The 22730-nt window shown below is 38.5% G+C and overlaps 1 protein-coding gene across 1 annotated transcript; it reads left to right on the plus strand.

The window, feature by feature from the left end:
• Window positions 1-8521: 8521 nt before the first annotated feature.
• On the plus strand, window positions 8522-18436 carry LOC137157423 (mannose-binding protein-like). The gene is made up of 5 exons (XM_067554673.1): window positions 8522-9041; window positions 10485-10692; window positions 13035-13133; window positions 14112-14195; window positions 15300-18436. Exons 1-5 carry the CDS (start codon window positions 9039-9041, stop codon window positions 15677-15679), a joined length of 774 nt encoding a protein of 257 aa, XP_067410774.1. The 5' UTR covers window positions 8522-9038; the 3' UTR covers window positions 15680-18436.
• The last annotated feature ends 4294 nt before the right edge of the window (window positions 18437-22730 follow it).

The raw sequence follows: 22730 nt of genomic DNA on the forward strand, positions 1-22730 counted from the left end.
TCTCCTTGTCCTTGTTGTTTTCATTAAAATCAATTGGTGCAAGTGAGCTTGCAGCTTTCATAATCATATAACTTTGTTGATTTACAATAGCCTCATTTTTTAAATACTGTGCTGCTGTATCACCGATGTAAAGATAGAAATATGCTGAACGTAGCTGAAATTTGTATTGTGCGTGATAAATTGCATTGCAATAAAATAATCATGCAACTTTGATTTGTGTACTGAGCTAGTTAAAACTGGAGATACTACAAGTACTGTGAGAAATCAAGACCTACACAGTTTCAGACTGACATAAAAGCAACTATCATGAGGAATTGACAGAGAATACAGTTCAGAGATTTCTCTAATTTAAAAAGCCAAAAGATGACCATTCTGCTTCACCATAGTTCCAACGGAGAGTGCCTTAGCTTTGTGCAGTGTAAGAATGGAAATGCGGGATTTCCATTCATCTCTGTTTAAAGCCATTTACAGCTTTACAAGCTACTTGTTTACAATCTTGTCATCAGGTTATTGAAACTGGAGGAATTCTAGAAGCTTTTGGGTTGTACCTCAGCTGATAGCCCACTGGAGATTGGGTAATTTTGAACTGAAGTCTTTTTATTCTGCACTCAGCTATGCCATGGAACTTTACGGACAGACAAAATCCCTGCCCCAAAGATTTTATAATCTGGAGACAGGACATGAGAAATCAAAATGGAAGGAGGAGGTAAGGGAAATAGGAGATGGGACAAAGGCTACTAATGCATGATAACACATTACTTGGTGATTTGGTAAAAATGTATTAATTCAGTTTTGCTTAGGCTAACACCTAATGCTGATCCTACAGTGCTAGAGGAAAGCTACACTTCCCAGAGGGACTCCAGGTGTGACAATACCACTGATAATAGAGGGATCCAAAATAATTTCTAGAAATGTGCTCAGTTGCTTTAACATGAATGCATTTGAAATAAAAGGGTCCAGTTCATTTTACCAGAACTTCTATAGGGAAGTCTGTTCTATGCAATGCAGCTTTCAGAGATTCTTGGAAGCCTTGTTTGGCTGGTGTATGGCAAAACATCTTCTCATAGTGTTTGTCCGCTGTGAGGTGTGTTGAACTTATTTAAAGATCTTCATGGACTCCCCAGTGTTACTGTGGATATGTAGCTACATGGTCCCATTAGTTGAGGATCTTTGCATCCTTATTTTAGTTATATCATCTTATTCATGCAGAGTCCTAAGCACCCATTCCCTTATCTAAGCTTAACCTTTCTATCCATACCTCTGGTGGGTCCAGCTTATTTCCCATCTCTGAGTTGGGAGAAACAGCCTGCCTGGCTTTTTTCATTGCCACACTAGATATCCTTACTGGCCACTCACTCACTCCCTCCTTTTTCTGACGGCTTGCCTTTATAAGGATTTAGGCATTAGGCTGAGCCTTAAAAATGGTAAAACATCATAGCTCAGCTGATGCCACATTGGTCGCTTCTCCCCCCAGTTGATGGCCCAGTCATTATCATCTTTAACTCCTTTGAAGGTGTGTATCTTGCCTTTACTGATGGGTTCTTTAACAACCCCATTACAGCCTTTTTTGATTTACCTATGCATTCAGTCATGCATCAATACAAAACTGATCAGGAAAATCAAGTCATGTACACTAGTAATAAAAAATACTACAGGCGTTTTTAAAAACCAATCAGGCCATTTAAAAACCAAGTGCGCACACAAGCATTACACGCCCTGAAATTTACTTACCCTTGATGTAATAACTAGCAATACAGTAATACTCACACATTTAGCCAGCCTGAAATCAAAATAGCAGCATGTATCTTATTCCACTGTTACCAGACTCTAAAATGTAGCAAAAGGCAATGAAATGAGCCAGAAAATCACAGAAACCACGCTTGTTTGCTGTGTTTTTCAAAATTAATAACATTTAGGAATTTTAATAAATAATAATGTGTCCATTACAGAAACTTGATATCAGCCATAATATGAGAAAGAGAAATCAAAAGTTGTTTTCCTTGTTGATAACATGTGTGAACATTTTTTTCCCCCACAAAGATTTGCAGCTAAGAAATTTAACTTGAGTTCAGGACTAGATTATAGAGAAAGCATCTAATATCTACTTGGAGAAACATGACTGCATTATGGAAGGGTAGCTCATGTCAAATAAACTATCCCCACATTATTGTATGCAGCATAGTTGTAGCCCTCTGGGACCCAGCATAATAAAGAAACAGCTTGTCTCTCTCTCCAGTGGAAGTTGGATCAATAAAAGATATTACCTCGCCCACCTTGTCTCTCTAATATCCCCACATTACTCAGAAATCTAAGGAAGACTTTAATCTTAGAAAATGTAGGTAACATTGTATGATGGCTTCTCAGTAGAAACTAACTTTAAAGTCCCATTCAAGATCATTTTAACACTGCCAAAATAGCTTTCTCCTATCTACACTGTCTTTTAAACTGTTTTTAGCACCAGTTCTGGGAACCCATTGCTAAAAATGACTGTCCAGCAGCAAGTCATTTTTTTAGGTAATCTCAAACACAGCCAAGGCACTTTTGCCATGAGAATCCAAAGGTGAATCTGACAAGCAAGAGGCAGGTTCTGGCAGCCTCCCTTACTTGTGGAAAAAGAATGTACACAGAGCGAACAGGTATGGAAGACTCCAGCCCTAAATAACATGGAAATGACTCGCCTATTTTCATTGTCTAAATGGAATGAAGTGCAAAACAGGAAGAAGAAGAAAAAAAAGGAAATTAGATTTTGTTTTAAATTTGGTGGTTATTTATGGAGATAATTAACTTTTTTCAGGCATAAAAATTTTTTTTGACCTTGCCCATTTATTTAGATATGCAATGTCATCTTCTGGACCACCAGTATTTTCTTTGTTTGAAGATCGAGTTCAAACAGAGAGTTTTTGTTTACTCTTCTTTTTTTCAGAACGAACACTGGCTTTTTGTCAACCAAACTTGCAAGTCTCATTTATTTAGAGAGAAATTCCCTTATCCATAATTCTCTTTAACATGGAATTTTTCCTCTTGTGATGAAAGGTTTTGCGGTTAGACCATAACAATTTCTCTCTCTCTCTCTCTCTCTCTCTCTTTTTTAAATCTCCATCACTCCAGTTAGCTAGGTGACAAAAAAAAAAATCAAGGGTGTTTAAGCATCAGTTATGTTTGGGATTCCAACACAAAATAGTAATGTTAAAATAAATTTAAAAACCTGTTTCCAATTAAATTAAAAATAAAATAATTGAAAACTTTCTTGTTCATATTAAGCTTTGAAATCCGCTTCCCACATTTTAATTAATTGATCATTTTAATGTCATCTCTCTGCCCTTTCCGGTTTCCTCTGTCATGCCGTCTCTTCCCTTTTCTTTGCTTGGCCTTCCTCCTCCTTTCTAACGATAGCTTCGCCTCTTCTATCCTGAGCTATTTTTTTCCCCTTTTTTGTTTTCTGCTGCCTTACTAGCCCTGTCTACCAGCAGGAATAATGAGGAGTTCACTTGTTTACGAAAACCATTTAGGCCTATTTAGTTTCAGTAAGCTGCAGCTTTTAATTTTACCAAAGTATTAAGTAAACATGTATTAAGAAAAAGTGCAACTATATGCAAGTGAGAGTAAAGTGTGGCATCCCGTGATGACCTGGAAATCCCAGGCTGCAAATCCTGGTGTTAACTGGGCAGGTAGGAGAGGCCATTGTCAAAGCCTGAGTCATTCTTGTTTCTTCCCCTGTTGATTTACAGATTTACAGATCCTAGCGTGTCATCTTACATGGCAAGGGTAAATCACGCATGCAAATCGTGCATCGAAGTCGTGAAATGGGCTACAACTGCAATTAAACAATAAGATATTCAAAAGTTTAACAAATGGAGGGCGGGGGAGAGGGAGAAACACCAAAGACACTACTCACTTGGGATGCCATTTGGCCTAGGGCCAGCCCCGCCTGCATAAATGTATGCATCTCTTCTGCTATCTCTTGTATGAGGGCTTGATATTGAACTCAGAAATATGATATACAGAATGTACCATGTAGCTTTAACAGCATTTGCTGCTTATTATTATTATTATTATTTTATTAAAGATTATTTCTAATAATTCCTGATGAATTTTACAGATGCCCCAGTGTAGAGGCAAATTCTGCAGGGAAGAAATTTTGTAACTTTGGATGCAGCAACAGAGAGAAATTTAGAGCTGGTCAGATCATTTTCAGCAAAATAACATTTCACTGAAGCATCTAATTTTAGAGAGACAGGGGGCACTCTCTCACTTTACAGCAGGTGGTTCAGACACTGGCCTGGAATGTGGACCAAGTGCAAGTCTCTGTTCTGCCTGATTAAGAGTGCACTGCGATGAACAACTCTCCTTTGAAACTTTCCCAGATCTCAGGCACCCCACTTTTGTGAATAGAAAAGCTCAGGTTTTGAACTAAAAATTGGCATGTCAACACAATTCTGGTGTCATGAAAATGTTCAAAAGGTTTTGTTTCCATTCCAATATGGTACAAAAACAACCTGTGAAACCTCAGAAGTTGCCACAAAACAGAAATTGTCATTCTCTGGTCAGTTCTATTGACATCTCTATTACAACGCATTGTCTGAAACACATTTTAGAGTTTAGACTGCCCAAGGAAGCAGGGCCATGGGCATTTTTGGTCTTCACATTGGTCTGTGGGTACTTGCTGGTGGTCTGAGGAAAGATGGCTCGTTACATAGTGCTGACTCTCCTCCTTCACCACACTCACGCTAAAAGAAACTAAAAGAACTTTCTTAACATTAATTTTCTGAGCAAACAATTGCTTTATTTGCCACAGGACTGTTATGCCAGTCTCAGTAGGAAGAGGGATAGTGGGTTCAATCAGAATGGAAGTGTCCCCCATGCAATCTCTCCATTAGAATGTGGTCCACACTGTGATAAAGTTTGCAAGGCTGCTGCCATAGTAGATCCAGGGCATCTGATTTCAGGAGAAAGAGAATTGCGGCTTCTCCAGCTTGCTCCGTGTCCAGGCCGAAGAACAAAAATGCGATGCCTGTGCTCCAATCCCAGCACCAGCTGTAATATGAATAACAAAGGAGCCCTCTGTGAAGATGCAAATAGGGTCTCATCAACCTAATGCTCTGGCAGCTGTTTTGTCAGTTTCAAGTTAAAATCAAGGGGCCAGAGTTTTTATCTATTGACCTCAATGGGAAAAGGAAAGAGTCCAAAATTCATAGAACATGGAAAAGTCTAGCTGCCTTAACAGTTGTTTGGTGGCACATTACCCATTTAACCATTGAATTTATTTTGGAGAAGGGATCAATTAGATGTATGCACGATGAAATGCAGGACTGTGTAATCAGGTCAGTGGAAAACTCACCTGTCCTCGTCTCCGTCCCCCGTGCTGTTTGTACCTCTTATCCATTGTATCATCTCTCAAACGAGAGTCCGATCCTGCAATTTCATCTTCTCGGGTAAACCTTTTGCACCATCCTGATACCCTTCCACAAGTCTAGCAGCAGGATCTGGCTCTTAGATTGCACATACCTTGAATCAGGGACTGTGTCTTTTACTTGTTCTGTAAAGTGCTTTGAACTATATAAATATTAACTGGATGGTGATGATAGCCTGGTAGTAAGTGCCCTGAGGAGAAAACAAACGTTGACAGAACAAGAAAAAACATTGGTTTTGATTACTTGCGTGTGTTACTGTAGCTGGCAGCTATTTTTTTGTTTTAACAGGCAAAAACTGTTTTTTTCCTTAGGGTGAAATTCACCCCTTCTGCGGAGATACAGAGTAAGTGCCTCCACACACCACGAGCCCTATACAGTGGCTGTGCAGGGGATCGGCCAGTGGAACAAGCGTGCAGGGGTTACTGGACACCCCCCTGTGTGTTGTGGAATAGCTCTCCATATTACTCTGTGCAGCGCCAGTGCAGAAGACTAGTTCGGGGACTGGCCAGGGAAGGGGTTGCGGAGCCATGTCCCCATGAATTCAGTGGCCACAGCACCAAGCTAAACCAGCAGCCATGGTGAAGGTAACCTTTACAGCAGCCCCACTCCTACCTTCTGGGGGTGAATTTCATCTCCCCTGCCTCTCTTAACCTATAATATCCCAATGCCATTTTTGCTACCCCCCAAAAAACTGTCTTCTGTCTCTTGAAGAGCTTTAACAGATTTACATTTGATAGACAATGGGGCAAAGTCTCATTCAAACTGGCACTGCGTCAATTTAATGCCAGCCTGCTGGGAGACTGAATGTAAATATTGCAGAAATTAGTCTTGCGAGAGTAACATTATTTGAGTCCAACATGGTGGTGGTGGGGGGGTTGTGTTTTTCCTGTTTAATTCTGACCATATGCTTTTAGCAAATGGTAAAATTTATTTCCTCCTTGTTTTCTAATAATTGGCAAAACTAGGATATCTTTTCAACTGGCATCTAAATCTCAGAATCTCCAGAGAAAAGAAAATGGAATTATTTAGAGAAAACAAACAAGCAAATCAAACCAAAAAACTAGACTCAATATATGTGCACTTCATACTGTCAGCTTCAAATTATACAAACATCTTTATCAAAGCTTGCCAAATATTCAAGGGGTCTGACTAGTAAATATGCTTTGGTTCTGTACAGCACTTTTTTAGGCCAGGTCAGTTCCTCCTGCCATTTGTTTTGATATTAGTGCAAATTCTCTTATTTGTACTCTGGATAGCGTTGTTAACAAATCCATGCATGTATCCTATTTTCTGTGGGTGCATTAGTTTACTCAAGATTATCTCAAAGCTCTGAAGTATTCTGTGATTATTAGATGTAGGATAAGAAAGTCCAAGCAAATTTGTTGAAAAGATTTCTTATGAGAGGAAAGATGGTCTTGTGTTTAAATAACCATGGGGGATTAAGATCAGGGGATCTATTCCTAGAGCTGCCATTGATTTTTTGTGTGAATTTGGGTAGGAAGTTTAAACCAAGATTTTTAAAAGCAGGAACCTAATGTGATGCTTCTAATTCATATTAACGCATTTAAATAGGTGTTCTGATTTTTCAAAAGTACTGAGCATTCAACAGTGCTCTCACTGAGGTAGATGAGAACAACTGTAATGTTTTCAAAGTCATGAGTGATTATTGGATGCCTTGAGTTTTGGGTACCCAACCTGAGACACTTGAAAGCACCTTCATTTTCATTACGTGCTGAGCTTCCCACTGCCTGAAAATTAGGCCACCTTAAGGTGTTTGAAGTTGGGCATCCAAAATCACTAGCCAGGTTTGAAAATCTTGGATGCCCAGCATTGTAAAAGTACAACACTGTCTATCATTATTGGGTGGTAACATGATACATTTACAATAACTAAATGGTTCAGCTCTGATGATTTTTGACAGTCAGGGCTATAAATTAGCCAAACCATGAAAAAATGTTAATTTTGGTGTGTGTGAAATTAACAATAAACCAAGCCTCACCAGTTTTCCCTTTGCCCTGCTAGACAGTACAGAGTCACTTCTACAAGAGATGCCAGGTCTTATATCTAGGTCTGTGTTGCTGCAGACCTCTAAAGCATTAGATAGTAATAGACAAACCACTACAGAATCTGAAGATGATTTTGCTTCAGAGAAGCATACCAATGTTTGGATGCTTATCCAAGAAATCCACACTTCTTGGATCTGCAGAGTGGCACTTCTTCTCCAGGGACAGCATGTTTGTACTAGTGTGACACTTTTGGTTGTGATTCTGTCCAGAAAATAACAAAGTCCTATCCAAACCTTTCAGAACTTTAATATGCCTTTTTTTCCTATTTGATTCCAGAAATGGCTGAAAGTCCAGAGAGTTTTTATATCTTCTCAAGCAACTGGGCATCCACAGGAATGAAGAGGACGTTGATTTTTGAAAATATACAGTGGGAAATTGCTTGCATGGTGTACATTTGTTTGAGAGAAAAATGCATGGTAAAAGAAGAGCTGTGATATACATCATTTAATGAAAAGAAGGCTATTTAAGTTAAATATATTGCAGAGATTATTCACATCCTTTTCTTTCTATGTAAATTTTAGAATAGATATTGACTTTACTGTTTGTGCTGGGTGTACCCCTCCCCACACTGACTCTGAAAAGGCTGAATTAGGCCAGATGGGCCAAATCAGCCAGTAAAGCAGCCAGTGAGGGAGCTAACTGGGAGGAAGAATACCTGTGAAGGAAGATAAGGGGCCTATATAAAGCCCTGGAGCTCAGAGCAGAAAGGGCCTCATAGAAAGGCAGCAAGATGCAGGAAGGAATAAAGGGTGTTTAGAGGGTCCCTAAGCCAAACCCAGAGTACATAGTGGGCCCAGGTTTGTCTACCAGTCACTGAAGGAGTGGCACCTGGGGCAGTGAATGGGAAGACTGCCTGCAAATGCTGGTGAGCAGGGACTTGGATGCACATCTCCCCCAGAAGGGGAAACCACAGTGTGACCTGGCCGAAGGGCCAAGTCATGAAGAGGATGCTGTGGTTCCTGGTGCAAGAGAAAAGGGCTGCAAAGGGAGAAGGAGGTGGAGTGCACAGAATGGGGCATTGACCATGCACGGCCAATCCCCAGAACAGTCAGGCAGGGGTGCCATCCTGTGGTGAGTAGAGGCCCCCATCACACTGCTAAATTCAGTGAGATCCACTTATCCCTTGTATGACTCTGATCCAAAGCCCATCAGTTTCATTAGCCTTTTAGTCAGGCCCTGCATTTGCATTTTGCACAGGCTTAAACTGTCAGCTGTAAACTATACTCATACTTTTTCCAAGTTTGCCAAATACATTAGTGTGATCTCTCCAATATGTGCTTGGATTCTGTCCTGCAGTCTTTTAGGCCAGATCAGTTCCTTCTTCCATTAGCTTTGCATTCGTGGGTAATCTCTTCCTTGTACATTGCCTTCCATATAACTAACATTTCAAGATAAACTGGAAAGTTGAAATGTTCTTCAGCAAAATTGAAACTCCCATTTACTGGAAAGTAACATGGGTGGGAAACCAGAGCTCATGTTACCTAATGCATAACATATAAATGGACATTTAAACACTTACTAGATCATTCCTGTAATACTTCTGTAGAGCACCAGAAATTATATGGTAAGTGGCTGGATGATATCAATGCTATTACTTTTAATTCTGTCCTTTAATGATTAAACTGCATTCGACATGTAGCAACATTTATTTTTGAGTTTGTTAAAATATTATTCTTTAGAATATCTCTGAATACCTTTACAGTATATCAGATTAACATTTGATATAGCAGGTGGCATTGTATTAAATGAATCTGAGTAATGCTAGCCATAGTAGTAATCTCGTATTTTATTCAAAATACATTAAAATGCATCTTTTGCTTGTTAAACGGATGGTGTATTTCTAGCTTTGACTTTAACCCTTTGGCAGTGCTTCGCTAACCCTTTTCATGCTTGGGTGAATGTATGTACATTAGGCAAAAATTCTGATGTTTGTTAGTTTCTTGGTCCCGGATTACTAGAACACACTGACTTGGTCAGTTGGTTGTTTGTGCAGTGCCTTTCTAACCACAACAAACCTTGGATGGGACTGCAATTTAGCTAGTTTTCATTTCACGTGATGAAAAATTTAACTAAGAAAAAAACTTTAAAAAAAATTTCATTAAGATCTGTTCAGAATTCAATAAAGTGTTTTTCATGAGCACTGATGCTTTATGTAAAATAATGACCTACCAGTACAAATGAACTAGAATGTAGGCATTGAGCATTTCTTTATTTAATCAGTTTGCACTTCAAACTATAAACAGATTACATGGAGTCAAAATGCTCTTAGGGTAACTCTATGATTTTTCAGCAAGTCAGGTGCCTGAACAATGCTGCTGCTTCCAACACTGATCACTTCTTATTCTGGGAATATCCCTGTTGATGATATCCACTGGAAATCTAAGTCAGAGTGTTCAAAGCACAGTGTTCTGTACTTCGTTCAGAGTACAACAAAATACATCTTGTCAAATTTTTTGCAATATATTTAGGAATTATCAGACATTTTACAAATCATTACCTGGTAAGTCAGGAAGTCTACTCCCTACATTAGCTTTGAAATAAAAACATGCAGCTGTATTCCCAACTGCAAGTACTGTAATTGGGGTCCAGTCCTGGTGCTCATTTCCACTCCATCCCCAGGGCACTTGTGGGCAGCTGAAAAAAATAAATAAACCCCAATTCACTTTCTTAAAAGCAGTTGTCTACTAAAACCTTAATCATTATCTTCTTATCAAACACCTAGCTAATAGGCAACCTCCTGGGAATTAACTGAAAACTGCTGCTTTTTTAGAACAGGACACATTTCTAAAATTAGTGGTACTTCATTAAGATCTGAGTAAAGAACATCTAAGAAGTGTTTTCATGAACACTGAAGCTCTGACTAAAAAAATTATAACTAACCAGTACAAATGTTTTTAAAAGTAGGCACTTAGTTCCTTTATATAGCCAATGTGTAAGCACTGTAACATAAAGAACTTACTTGGAGTCAAAATGCCTTTAGGGTAATTCTTTTAATGATTTTTCACAGGCTCGGAGTCAAACAATGCTGCTGCTTCCAACATTCAACACTTTTGTCTTGGTGTTCTCTTTGGTGACAACTTCCAACTCAAAATATGCTCAGGTTGTCCAAAAATGGGATGAGAATGCATGCACACTAGTTGTATGCGGACCTGCTCAGAATGGATTACCAGGAAGAGATGGGAAAGATGGCCCTAAAGGGGAAAAGGGAGATCAAGGTATAGAAATATTTACTTTACAGTAACCTGTTGGGTCTGATTGGTTTTGTTTTTTGTTTGTTTTTTTTAAACTGATAAAAAGGATGCATGCAATTCCACAGAACTTGAGCAAAAATATTTGTCAAGCATGAAGAATCTGGAGATCCTTAACTAATTGCTAAAACGGTAGGATGAAACTAATAGTATTGTTCAAAGTAAAATAAAAGTTGTTACAATTTGGAACTGGATGCCTCAGAGGTAGGTCATATGCCTTAGAGTCTTTCACCTTCAAGCCACTATTTTTTAATCTGATCCAGACTGGCAGGGTCTGAAATTTGTTACCAGTCAATGGCTGTCCTGTGGTCTATGTGAAATGACTTGGTTGTTTCAGTGCACTTCTTGCTGGTTGAGGGAGACCTTCCTGCCACCCTGCCTCAGTGGGTCACAGCTGAGAATACCATATTCAGGACAAACTGCTGAGAAATAGGGCAGACTTACCCTAAACTGGTGGTTATTGTATAATTAGGTTATACGAAGCCAGTAACAAACGTAAACTTCTGTCTCATCACATTAGTTAACAAGAAGTCCGAGATAAAGTCTCCATATGCGTCCAGCCCTTTTCTCCCCACCCAGACACTGGACTCTATGATGAGTGGTTACTGAAAACCAATTCCATCACAGATAGGGTCCTTCTAATCTCAAGAGATCCATCACTTAGCCAGGTCAATATATAACTCAAATCTTACTCAATAATCACACTGCTGCCAATCTTTTAGTAACTAAGGGTTTATTAATAAAAGAAAAGAAAAAGAGCGTTAAAATGGTTAAAAGATCATATACATTCAATAACTTCAGAGTCCTTGTACCAGGTTTGTAGCAGTGATGGTCTAGACTGTTAGCTTGTAAAATCTCTCTGGTAATCTCCAAAAGATTGGAAGGAACTCAGGCCATAATTCAATTTGCTCTTTTTAGTTATAATTCCACAGCCCAGAGAATCAGAGCAGGAAAGAGGCAAAATGGAGACGTCTCAAACAAAGCTTACAGATAGGTTAGTGGAAAGTTACTGGCACAAGCTGGAATTCAGGATACTTTATCTGGGCAGAATGAGTGACATATCCTTAATGGACCATTGATAACAGACTGGCTACTGGATGTAAACTACCTTGTGGGTATAACCCCAGGAACAAACACATTTGAGATAGATAGATATATAACCAATATTTGTAAGTTCAGATACAGTGATGATACCTGGATTTAAAAGGGATAATCTTATTTAGCAAATCATAACTTTTCCATTGACATCTTACGTGTCATATTTTGTTCAAGATTTGTTGCAATTGTGTAACGGTGGCAATATCAATTATATACATAGAACTGTTCAATCATGCAGTGCCATGCTCCCCACATCAAAAATAACATGAAATAGAACCTTTCACAGTGTCAGCAGATGGACAAGACCAGGATGATACACATTCTGGGGTTGTCAAGACCCAAAATACATTGAATTGGCACTGAAAAGACAACAGACCCTGGCAGAGGTGTTTAGGTCCCCAGGCAGGGACAGAGGATGAAGAGGCAATTCAGCCCACTCTCTAGAAATTATTATAAAGAGTTATTCTCTAATTACATTATACTTAGTATTTCTTTGTATTACATTATCACTTAAAATCCCCAACTGAGATCTGAAAACCATTGTGGGCACTGTACATAAAATATGGTAAGAGAGAGTCTCCACCTTGAAGACCTTACCAACTAAATAGATGAAAGAGAAAGAGAGACGGGAGTCGTATCTCCATTTTACAGTGAGCATTGGAGGCACAGGGTATTATAGACTATATTATTTAAAAGAGCATAACTCTCATTTAAGCACTGTATTTTCAAAACAGTGTACTGAGTGCGGAGTTATTTTGACTATCCAGTTGGAAGTGTGCCAATGAGAACTGCTGGGTGTTTAAACTCTTTTGAAAATCTGGACCTAATTGTGGGTGCTGGGCCCTTGAAAATCTGGTCCCAAAGTCTTTTGAAATTATGGCTTTATATGTACATGCTCTAAAAAAACATTTTAGGAATTCCAGCGAAACTCACATACTAATCTTTCCCTTAAGAAGTGAATCCAAATCAAACTTCTGAACACTTTTCGGATATTTGAATATAATATTCCAATTATAGCAATAGAAATCTTGGATGTGGCTCAGAATCTTAACTATTCCCAAAATTCATTATGTTCCTTGTGATGATCTAATGTTTGTCCATCTTTAATTATGATAGCAATCACAAACTCATACAAGTACAAATCCAGTTCTTTACTTGATTTTTTTTTCCCGTCTCTTCCTTTTCTCTGAATCAACCCATTGGATTGCAAGGATTAAGAGGGTTGCCAGGTCTTCCTGGAAAGAATGGATCCCCTGGACGAAAAGGAGATGAAGGTGAACAAGAACCAAAGGGAAACTCTGTAGTCAGAGGTAAGCAGTGCACTCCTTTTGAGGAAGGGTAAAGAAGAAGCAGCCCAGCATAGCAGATAGAGATGCTTTTATTGACTGGAATGGTTTCCATTTCATAAATCATAGAATATTAGAGTTGGAAGGAACCTCAGGAGGTCATCTATTCCAAGCCCCTGCTCAAAGCAGGACCAACCACAGTTCAGCTTTATAAATAGTCCAGTTCAGCTTTGTTGCCCCTATCAGAAAGGGGAAGGAGTACTCAGAGGTGGGAACTGGGGAAATCTGGCAATCTGGTTTGCAAGGGAGGGAAGTGAGCTAGGCCTGCAGGGTCACTTGAAATTAGTCTCCTGAATTCAAACCTCTAAAAGTAGCCTCCTATAAGAGAGAAACACCACAGTAATGGGTACATGATCCCTGGCTTTGTGGGATGAGGGATGTGCTGCTGGAAGAGAGGGAAGACATCTTACAAGGGTTCACCAGGAGCAGCTGTACAAATGATCTCAGTTCTTGTTCATGAAAGTTTCAAGCATAGGCTGAGGTTGGCAAACACCATGATCCTTGGACCTAGTGTCAATTTCAAGTGGGCTTATGGTGAATGTAGATATTCTTCACAACTCTCTTCAGAGCTGTTAATTAATTTTGTTCTAATTTCCAAGGTTTTATTTTCCCAACTGTGTTGTCTTCTGTTTCTAATCTTCAGCTTTTACAATTGAACAGAAAAGCTAGCATTGCTGCAGGTGCTATTGAGAATGGCTCTCAACAGGGAGTTTGCCTTTTACTTTTAGTGGACTTGTGGCATCAGCACCTCAGTTTTAAACACGTATTATCTTCTCTTCTGAAGGAACTAAGAAATCAAAACCAATATATGTGATTTTACACTTGTGATTTATCATTAGTTCTGGAGATGACTTCTCTGGCTTTTTTAAGCTCAATTTTTTAGAAAACTTTCCATATCTTAATGTGCCACAATAAGCACAATAATATTATTTTGTCATTCAGAACTTGAGTTCTTAAAAACTGAAATAAGTGATTTGCAAGAGGAAATGAGGACCTTGAAAGCTAAGTTCAACGAAATCGGAAAAGGTAAGACAAATGAAGTGCTGCTCATTCCAATCACCGAGAGATGGATCTTGAATGCATCTAGATCACTGCTTCCTCAAAGTTAAAAAGGATTCATATCTGGTGTCTGATCTGGGCTTATTGCTGTTCATTCATACTCCAAAGGTCTATGTACCTGTTGGATGTTTAAATAAAGTAAAAAGGATTACTTTTTAATATCAAGTAAAACTATTCTACTATATGGTGAGTGCAGGTCTAACCCTCTCACATGTACAGTTAACCACAGCAGGTCCCCACTTTGGTGTAATGAAGAAAGTCCAAGTGAGAAGAGCTGTTGGATCATGTACTAAGAAAATCCCATCCAAAGTATGAAACAGTGTGGCTTGGGTAGGATCCACTTGATGTCTAAAATGTTATTTGGTTTGTGCTGTGATCAAAAAGAAGAGTGGGAGACAACCATTCTCTTAAATCAAACAGCATGTGTGGCTTCATTCAGCTCCTTGAGTTCCCATTTACTTCATCTAGAACAGGAGCAGGCCCTTGATTCTTACCTGTAAAGAGAGGCACAAATGCTAATTGTGTTAATAGTATGATGACCAGACTTCTCTCTATGCCATGTAAAGCAGAATGGGCCTGGCCCCATAAAAAAGTACAGCAGAAATGTTCTCAAATATCAGACCTTACAATAGTAACATTGCAGTATTTTAGGCTAGCACTGGTTAATCGTATTCTAACTCTGAGACTGTGTGTAATTCCCATTCTAGTCTGTAGGACAGTAAAAGCATTCAAGATAAGGTACAAATTGACCTCTTCCTCATGTATGCCTTTCTTGCTACCTGAAATAACAATAATAAAGTATAAACCTCTACCTAAGATTTTTCCTAGGTATTATAGGGTCTCCTTGAGATCTTTTACCTCTGTCCATAGTTTTCTCTCCCTCCAGTAATGTATTCATCCCATTTTGAACTTCTGGGTTGGTGTGCGTAGGTCTCACCTGGTCTGACATCAGAATGAATCAGCAAAAATAACTGCATCTTGCTCCAGCTCCGAGAACCTGTTCCTCTAACAAAAACAATATTGTGTGAAAAATGTAACTTAGATATACTATACTTCTGTTTTTTTTTCTAGTTCAGTTTTCCAGAAATGACAGTAGTGCCAGTGAAAAAACATTCGTAACCAATGGCTTTGAAGGTGGCTTTGAGATCGGAAAAACCACATGTTCCCAATCTGGTGGCCAGCTTGCTTCTCCAATGAATTCTGCAGAGAACAGTGCCATGCAACAAATAATAGTAGCTCATCATAAGAAAGCAGCGTATATTGGAATAAACGATATAGAAACAGAAGGCACATTTACGTATCTAAGTGGTGAAGCAATAGGATACTCAAACTGGGCTCCAGGAGAACCAAATAATTCTGGCGAAATTGAAAACTGTGTAGAAATGTATATAGATGGCAGTTGGAATGACAAATCCTGTGATGAACGGCGGTTAATAATCTGTGAAATGTAATCTTCCTGTCCTCGTGGTTTTCATTAAAATCAATTGGTGCAAGTGAGCTTGCAGGTTTAATCATTATATAATTTTGTTGATTTGCAATAGCCTCACATTTGGTATACTCTGCTGTATCAGTGATGTAAAGATATAGATAAGTTGAATGTTCCTCAGATTTCTATTGTGGGTGATAAATTACATTGCAATAACGTAATCATGCAACTTTGATTTGTGTACCAAGCTGGTTAAAACTGAAGATACTACAAGTACTGTGAGAAATCGATACCTGCACAGTTTTAGACTTAAATAAAAGCAATAATCATGAGGAATTGAGAGAGAATACAGATCAGGGATGTCTCTGATTTAAAAGGCCAAAAGATGACCATTCTGCTTCACCATAGTTCCAGCAGAGAATGTCTTTATCTTTGTGCAGTTGAAGAATGGAAATGCGGGATTTCCATTCATCTCTATTTAAAGCCATATACAGCTTTACAAGCCACTTGTTTACAACCTTGTTATCAAGTTATTGAAATTGGGGATAATTTTAGAAGCTTTAGGGTCATATCTGAGTTGATAGCCCACTGGAGTTTGGGCTAATTGTGGATTTAAGTCCTGTTATTCAGCAATGTCATGGCACTTTACAGACTAAATCCAAGCCTCAAAGATTTTACCATCTAAATAGAGAACAGGACATGAGAAATCAAAATTGAAGGAGGCGGTAAGAGAAATGGGAGAGAGGACAAAGGCTATTAATACAAAATAACACATTGCTGATTGATTGGCACACCTTTGGTTCACTACTGCTTTTTGTTTTGTGTGTTAAGTCATTTTTGTTTAGGCTAACACCTAATGCTGATCCTACAATGTCAAGGGAAAGCTGCACTGCTCAAAGGGACCCCAGGTGTGACAATACCACTGATTATAGATGGGTCCCAAAGAATTTCTAGGAATGCGCTCAGTTGTCTTAACATGCTTAGCATTTGAAATAAAAGGATCCAGTCCCTTTTACCCAATATTTGTTCTATCTAAAGCAGCTTTCAAAGATTCTTGAGCCTTATTTTGTTGATGTATTGCAAAGTACCTTCTGACAGTGTTTGTCCTGAAGTGAGGTGTGTTGAACTTGCTTTTAGATCTTCATGGACTGTGCATATGTAGCTACTATGGTCCCATGAAGTGAGGATATTTGCTTCCTCATTTTAGTTATATCATCTTTTATTCAGTAGCTCCTTCAACACTTTTACTAAACAAATAAAAGAATCCTAAATGCACATTCCCTCACCTAAGCTTAATCTCTCTATCCATAGCTCAGGTGGGTCCAGCTTATTCCCCATCTCTCAATTCGGAGAAACAATCTGCATGGCTTTTTTCACTGCCACACTGGATAACCTTCCTGGCCACTCACTTACCCCCTCCTTTTTCTGACAGCTAGCCTTTATAAGGACTTAAGCATTAATGAGGGTAAAACATCATAGCTCAGCTCACGTCACGTTGGTGGCTTCTCCCTGGAGTTCATGGCTCGGGCATTGTTATCTTAACTCCTTTCAAGGTGTGTATTTTGCCTTTCCTTCTGGTTTCTTTAACAACCCTTTTAGAGCATCTTTTGATTTACCTATGCATTCAGTCAAGCATCAATACAAAGCTAAAGAGGGAAATCAAGTAACGTACACTACTAAATAAAAAAGACTATAGGCATTGTCCATTTGAAAACCAAATACAAATACATAATTTCTACACACCCTAAAAATTACTTACCCTAGATATTATAGCCATCTAGGAATACAGTGATGCTCGCACACAATGAAGTCAATTAATTTAGCCAGCCTGAAATCCAAGTACAACATGTATCCTCTCCCACTGTTGTCCAGACTCTAAAAGGTATCAAAAGGCAATGGGATGAGCCACAAGATCAGAGACCAAGCTCATTTTTCTGAGCTGTAGCCCATAGGGCTAGCTTGCTTGCTTGCTTATTTATCTTTTCTTATGGGTTTGATTGTTTGTATTATTATAATGGGTTTATGGAATGTATTCTCGTAGTTTTGGCCGTAACACAAGGAACCTTCAAGGCACATCCTGTATGTTAAGCTATCATATATAGTTATTATACATATATTTGGGACCTTTAGCCTAGAGAAGTGATGATGAGCTAAAGCATAAAGATATATATATGTTTGTGACTTTAGCATAGGTAAGTCAGGATTTGTTAAAACAAGTTGGTATAGGTAGGGGGCTACCTAAATTCATGCCCTCTATAAACTTCACAGGTATATCACAAAGAACATGGAAATAACTGGTTAGGCCAGAAATAACAGATGTGAAAATGAGCTGCTAATCATTAATAGGTCTGAGTATGTCATTAAGATGTAAAAATATGCCAGCCTATAGAGTAAATGTACTGTGATATTTTGTGAGTAAGGGAAATTAAGTTTGGACATTAGTGCTCACGTTTTATAAGAGGGGCAAACTACTTTGCTAAATAGTTTTGTAATTCTTTGTTCTTAAGTTAGTTAGCTGAGTCAAACTCTGTTCGTTTCTATAATCTATCTATAGCTTTAGCTCTCTAGTTTTTCCTAAATTCTTCACCTCCCACTGAGGAATTGAGGAATCTGGACCATTGGACTCTTTTGGTATGCCGGAGGCAAGGCTGGCCCTATATCTCTTACCAGCAGGTTATCAAGGAAGGGTGTGAGTATGTTAATCTAAAAAGCTTTATAGTATATAATACCATATGTAACACTATAACAATATTATTTCCTTTGTAATTCTAATTTCATTTATCTCAATAAAAGTCTTTAATGCTGTATTTTGTTCTCAGTGTGGGTGTCCTTGTCATATGTCCCAAGGGTCCTTTTGCAAAACTCTGTGTAGCTTGATTCTGGGACCAGAACCTTATCATCTTCTGATCAGATTAATTGGTGGGCCTATAACCCACACTATATAAACAGTACTATTTATGTCCTAAAAATCAGGGAACAGAATGACCATCGCTGGTCTATTTGCTCTGTTTGTCAAAATTGATACCATTTAGAAATATTAATAAATAAATAAATAAATACTAAAGTGTCACTTACAGAAACACATCAGCAATAATATGAGAGAGAGAAATCAGTTGTTTTATTTCTTAATAATTGTGATACAATGCACCCCATGTACACCCTCATGGTATGATTTGTGTATCATTCATGTTCACCCTTATATATGTTCATATGTAACTGTGTATAATTTAATGCAAAGTATGTCACGTAAGGTGTTTTTGGAATGCTTATGGCACACTGAACATTACTGCTATGATAGTATGTTTCTTGCAATGTCATATGTACGGTTATGAAGCTCTGCTATGTAATATTCCCAAATGTGTGTCTGACATTGCTTGAGGCAGATGAGGTAAACACTAAAGGCAGAGACGGTCGTTCACACCTTGCTAAGGCACACGTAAAACAACCAGCTCTTTCAGGAACAATGGACTGGCCTAAGCATCTGATAAGGTGATGCACATTAGACTCAAGGGGAGGAAACCATGCCAGACATTGCCGGTCACCTGATCCCGGAGGATAGAGGAGAAACATGTTAAAGGAAGAGACATTTTGGTCTCTGAGTTCTCTCTTGCAATCTATCTACAAGACAACATCAAGACCATCCACAGGGGGGAAACCCTGGTTGGAGGCCGACCAACCAGCCTGTGGTGAGAACCATCTAAAGACTGTAAGGCTACTGATGTGTAAAGTTTAGTTTAGAATGCAATTTGCATTTTATTTCTTCCTGATCAAATCTGACCTATATTCCTCTGGCTTATTATCACTTAAAATCTTTCTGTATTTAATAAGCTTATTTGTTTCTTTTAGCTAAAGCAGTGCACATGGTTTGGGTGTGTGTCGAGACTTCATTTAAAGTGAGAGCTGGTGCATATCAATTTCTTTGATAAATTGACAGACATATTTGAGCTTGCAGAGTACAGTGGGCAGCACTGAGCTCTGTAAAATGGCAGTTCCTAGGGTTGCATCTGAGACTGGGGGTGTTTGCTGGGTCATTCTACTGCATAATCCCATAAGGGGCTGGCCAGAAGTGATCATTCACTAGATCAGGGACCGCTTGCTTGCAGGAGGCTGGGCATGGGCTGACCCAAGAGGCGGGGGTTCACACAGCGGGGGCGCATGGAAGACAGTGCCCAGGAGTGAGGGATTGGAGTGAAACAGCAACACCAGTCCAGATTGCAAAGGGGAACGTCACAATAATATTAGTATGCAAACTTTTTCCCAAAAAGATATGCAGCCAAGAAATTTAACTTGACTTTAGGACTGGATTATAGAGAAAGTATCCAAAATCTACTTAGAGAAACATGACTGCATTATGGATTGTTTGCTCATATAAACTAAACTATCCCCACGTTATTATATGCAGCGTAGTTGTAACCATGTTGGTCCCAGGATAATAGAAAAACAGTTTGTCTCTCTGACCAACAGAATTTAGTCCAATAAAAGATATTTCCTCACCTACTTAGTCTCTCTAATATCCCCACATTACTCAGAAATCTAAGGGAGATTTTAATCTTTGAAAAGGTAGATAACATTGTATGATGGTTTCCCAGTAGAAACTAACTTTAAAGTCCCATTCAAGATCATTTTAACACTGCCAATATAGCTTTCTCCTATCTACACTGTCATTTAAACTGTTTTTAGCACCAGTTCTGGGAACCCATTGCTAAAAGGTTGTCAGCAGCAAATCAATTTTTTAGGTAATCCCAAACACAGCCAAGGCACTCTTTGCCAAAAGTGAAACTGACAACCATGAGGCAGATTCTGCCACCCTTACTTACTTGTGGAAAAAGGTGTTATGTAGAGCGAACAGGTATTGAAGACTACAGTCCTAAATAAAGTGAAAATGACTAGCCTATTTTCATTGTCTAAATGGAATGAAGTGCAAACTAGAAAAAAAAGGAAATTAGATTTTAGTTCTTAATTTGGTTGTTATTTATGGTGATGATGAACTTTTTTCACACACAAGTTTTTTGTTGACTGTATTTTTGTTGACTGTTATTTAGATATGTAATGCCATCTTCTGACCCACCAGCATGTTCTTTGTAGGCAAATTGAGTTTACTCTTCTTTTTTTCAAAACTACTGCCTCTTTGTCAACCAAACTGGTCAAGTCTCATTCATTTGGAGAAAGGTTTCTTCATCCAGGGTTCTCTATAACATGGAATTTTAAATATTTTTCCTCTTATGATGAACGGTTTTGCAGTGTGTTTGTTAGACCATCACAACTGCTCTCTTTCTCTCTCTCTCTCTTTTTTTTTTTTTTATAATCTCCATCACTCTAGTTAGCAAGGGGATAACCAAAAATGAAGGGAGTTTAAGCATCAGTTATGTTTGAGATTCCAACACAAAATAGCAATGTTAAAATAAATTTAAAAACCTGTTTCCAATTAAATTAAAAAATAAAATTATTCAAAACCTTCTTGTTAATATTAAGCTTTGAAAACCTCCTTCCACCTTTTAATTAATTGATCTTTTTAATGTCATCTTTCTGTCCTTTCCAGTTTCTTCTATAGGGGGCTCTGTCATGCCATCTTCTCCCTTTCCCTTGCTCAGTCGTCATCCTCCTTTTTAACCATTACCCCACCTCTTCTGTCCTGAGTTGTTTTTCCCCTTTGTTTATCTCCTGCTCCCTTACTAGCCTTGTCTACCAGCAGGAATAATGGGGAGTTCACTTGCTTACCACAGTCATTTGGGCCTATTTAGTTTCAGTAAGCTGTAGCTTTTAATTTTAATAATGGCCAAAGTATTAAGAAACAGTGTGACAATATGCAAGGAAGAGGAAAGTGTGACATCCCATGATTACTTGCAAACCCTAGGTTGCAAATCGTGGTGATAACTGGGTAGGCCATTGTCAAGCCTATGACATTCTTGTTAGTCTATAATTTGGTTATTTCCTCCCCTATTTTATACTTTCCTGTTGGAGTCCTGATAAAATACATGGTAATTTTCCAATAACCATTTCAATAGATCCTCTTGGTTTTTTCCCCATGATAGGCATTTTTCGCATATCCAATTATTGTATTCAGATAGGTTGATTTTTACCAAGTGCTGAGGTTCCTGCTGCTGGAAGATCAGGTCGCTTTTAGGTGTCTCAAGTTGGGTACCCAAAATCACTGATCAGGTTTGAAAATCCTGGATGCCCAGCACTTCCAAAAATGAGATCATTGATTCTGCAGCTCAGCATTAGGTTACTGTGGTTGAAAAATCTTGCCATAAGCCTTTGATAAAACAGAGAAAATATTCACAGGGGTTTTTTGAGGATTAATTCTTTATTGCTTGCAAAACCTGTTGAAGATGCTTGGTTTGAAAGCATTGTAGAAGTACAACACCCTCTATAACAATTGGGTTATAACATGATGTATTTACAATAAATAAATAGTTCAGCTCTAACAGATTTTCAAAAGTAGGGCTGTAAATTAGCTTAATCATGAAAAAAATGTTAATTTGGTTTGTGTGGGGGCGATGAGGAAGTTGTTTGTGACATGTTCTCCTGGCTCTGCCTTGCTTCGCCTTTTTGTCAGGCCCTGCATGTGCAGTTTGCACAGGCTTAAACTGCCAGCTATAATTTACACACACGCACTTTTTCCAATCTTGCCAAACACTCGGGAGATCACACTAATGAACGTGCTTGGATTCTGTCCTGCAGTCTTTTAGGCCAGATCAGTTCCTTCTTCCATTAGTTTTGCATTCGTGGGTAATCTCTTCCTTGTACATTGCCTTCCATATAACTAACATTTCAAGATAAACTGGAATGTTGCAATGTTCTTCAGCAAAACTAAAATTCCCGTTTACTGGAAGGTGACATGAGTGAGAAATCAGAGCTCATGTTACTCAATGCGTAGCATATAAATGGAGAGTTGAACTCTTGCTAACTCATTCCTGAAACGTTTCTGTAGCGCACCAGAAATTATACAGTAAGTGACGGGATGCTATCAGTGCTGTTACTTTTAATTCTGTCCTTTAATGATTAAAATGCATTCCTGATATAGGAAAATGTATATTATAATTTTATTTTAAAATATTAGTTATGGATTATTA

Source organism: Emydura macquarii, unplaced genomic scaffold (genome assembly GCF_026122565.2).
Source record: "Emydura macquarii macquarii isolate MOO-44397 ecotype Brisbane River unplaced genomic scaffold, CSIRO-AGI_Emac_v2 contig_1491, whole genome shotgun sequence".
NCBI classification, from domain to species: domain Eukaryota; kingdom Metazoa; phylum Chordata; order Testudines; family Chelidae; genus Emydura; species Emydura macquarii.

Excerpts from the sequence above, each read along its gene's own strand:
- LOC137157423 (XM_067554673.1), top strand. Across the intron at positions 10,693-13,034 it reads AGGGGAAAAGGGAGATCAAG|GATTAAGAGGGTTGCCAGGT; the intron begins GTATAGAAATAT and ends TTGGATTGCAAG. Across the intron at positions 14,196-15,299 it reads GTTCAACGAAATCGGAAAAG|TTCAGTTTTCCAGAAATGAC; the intron begins GTAAGACAAATG and ends TTTTTTTTCTAG.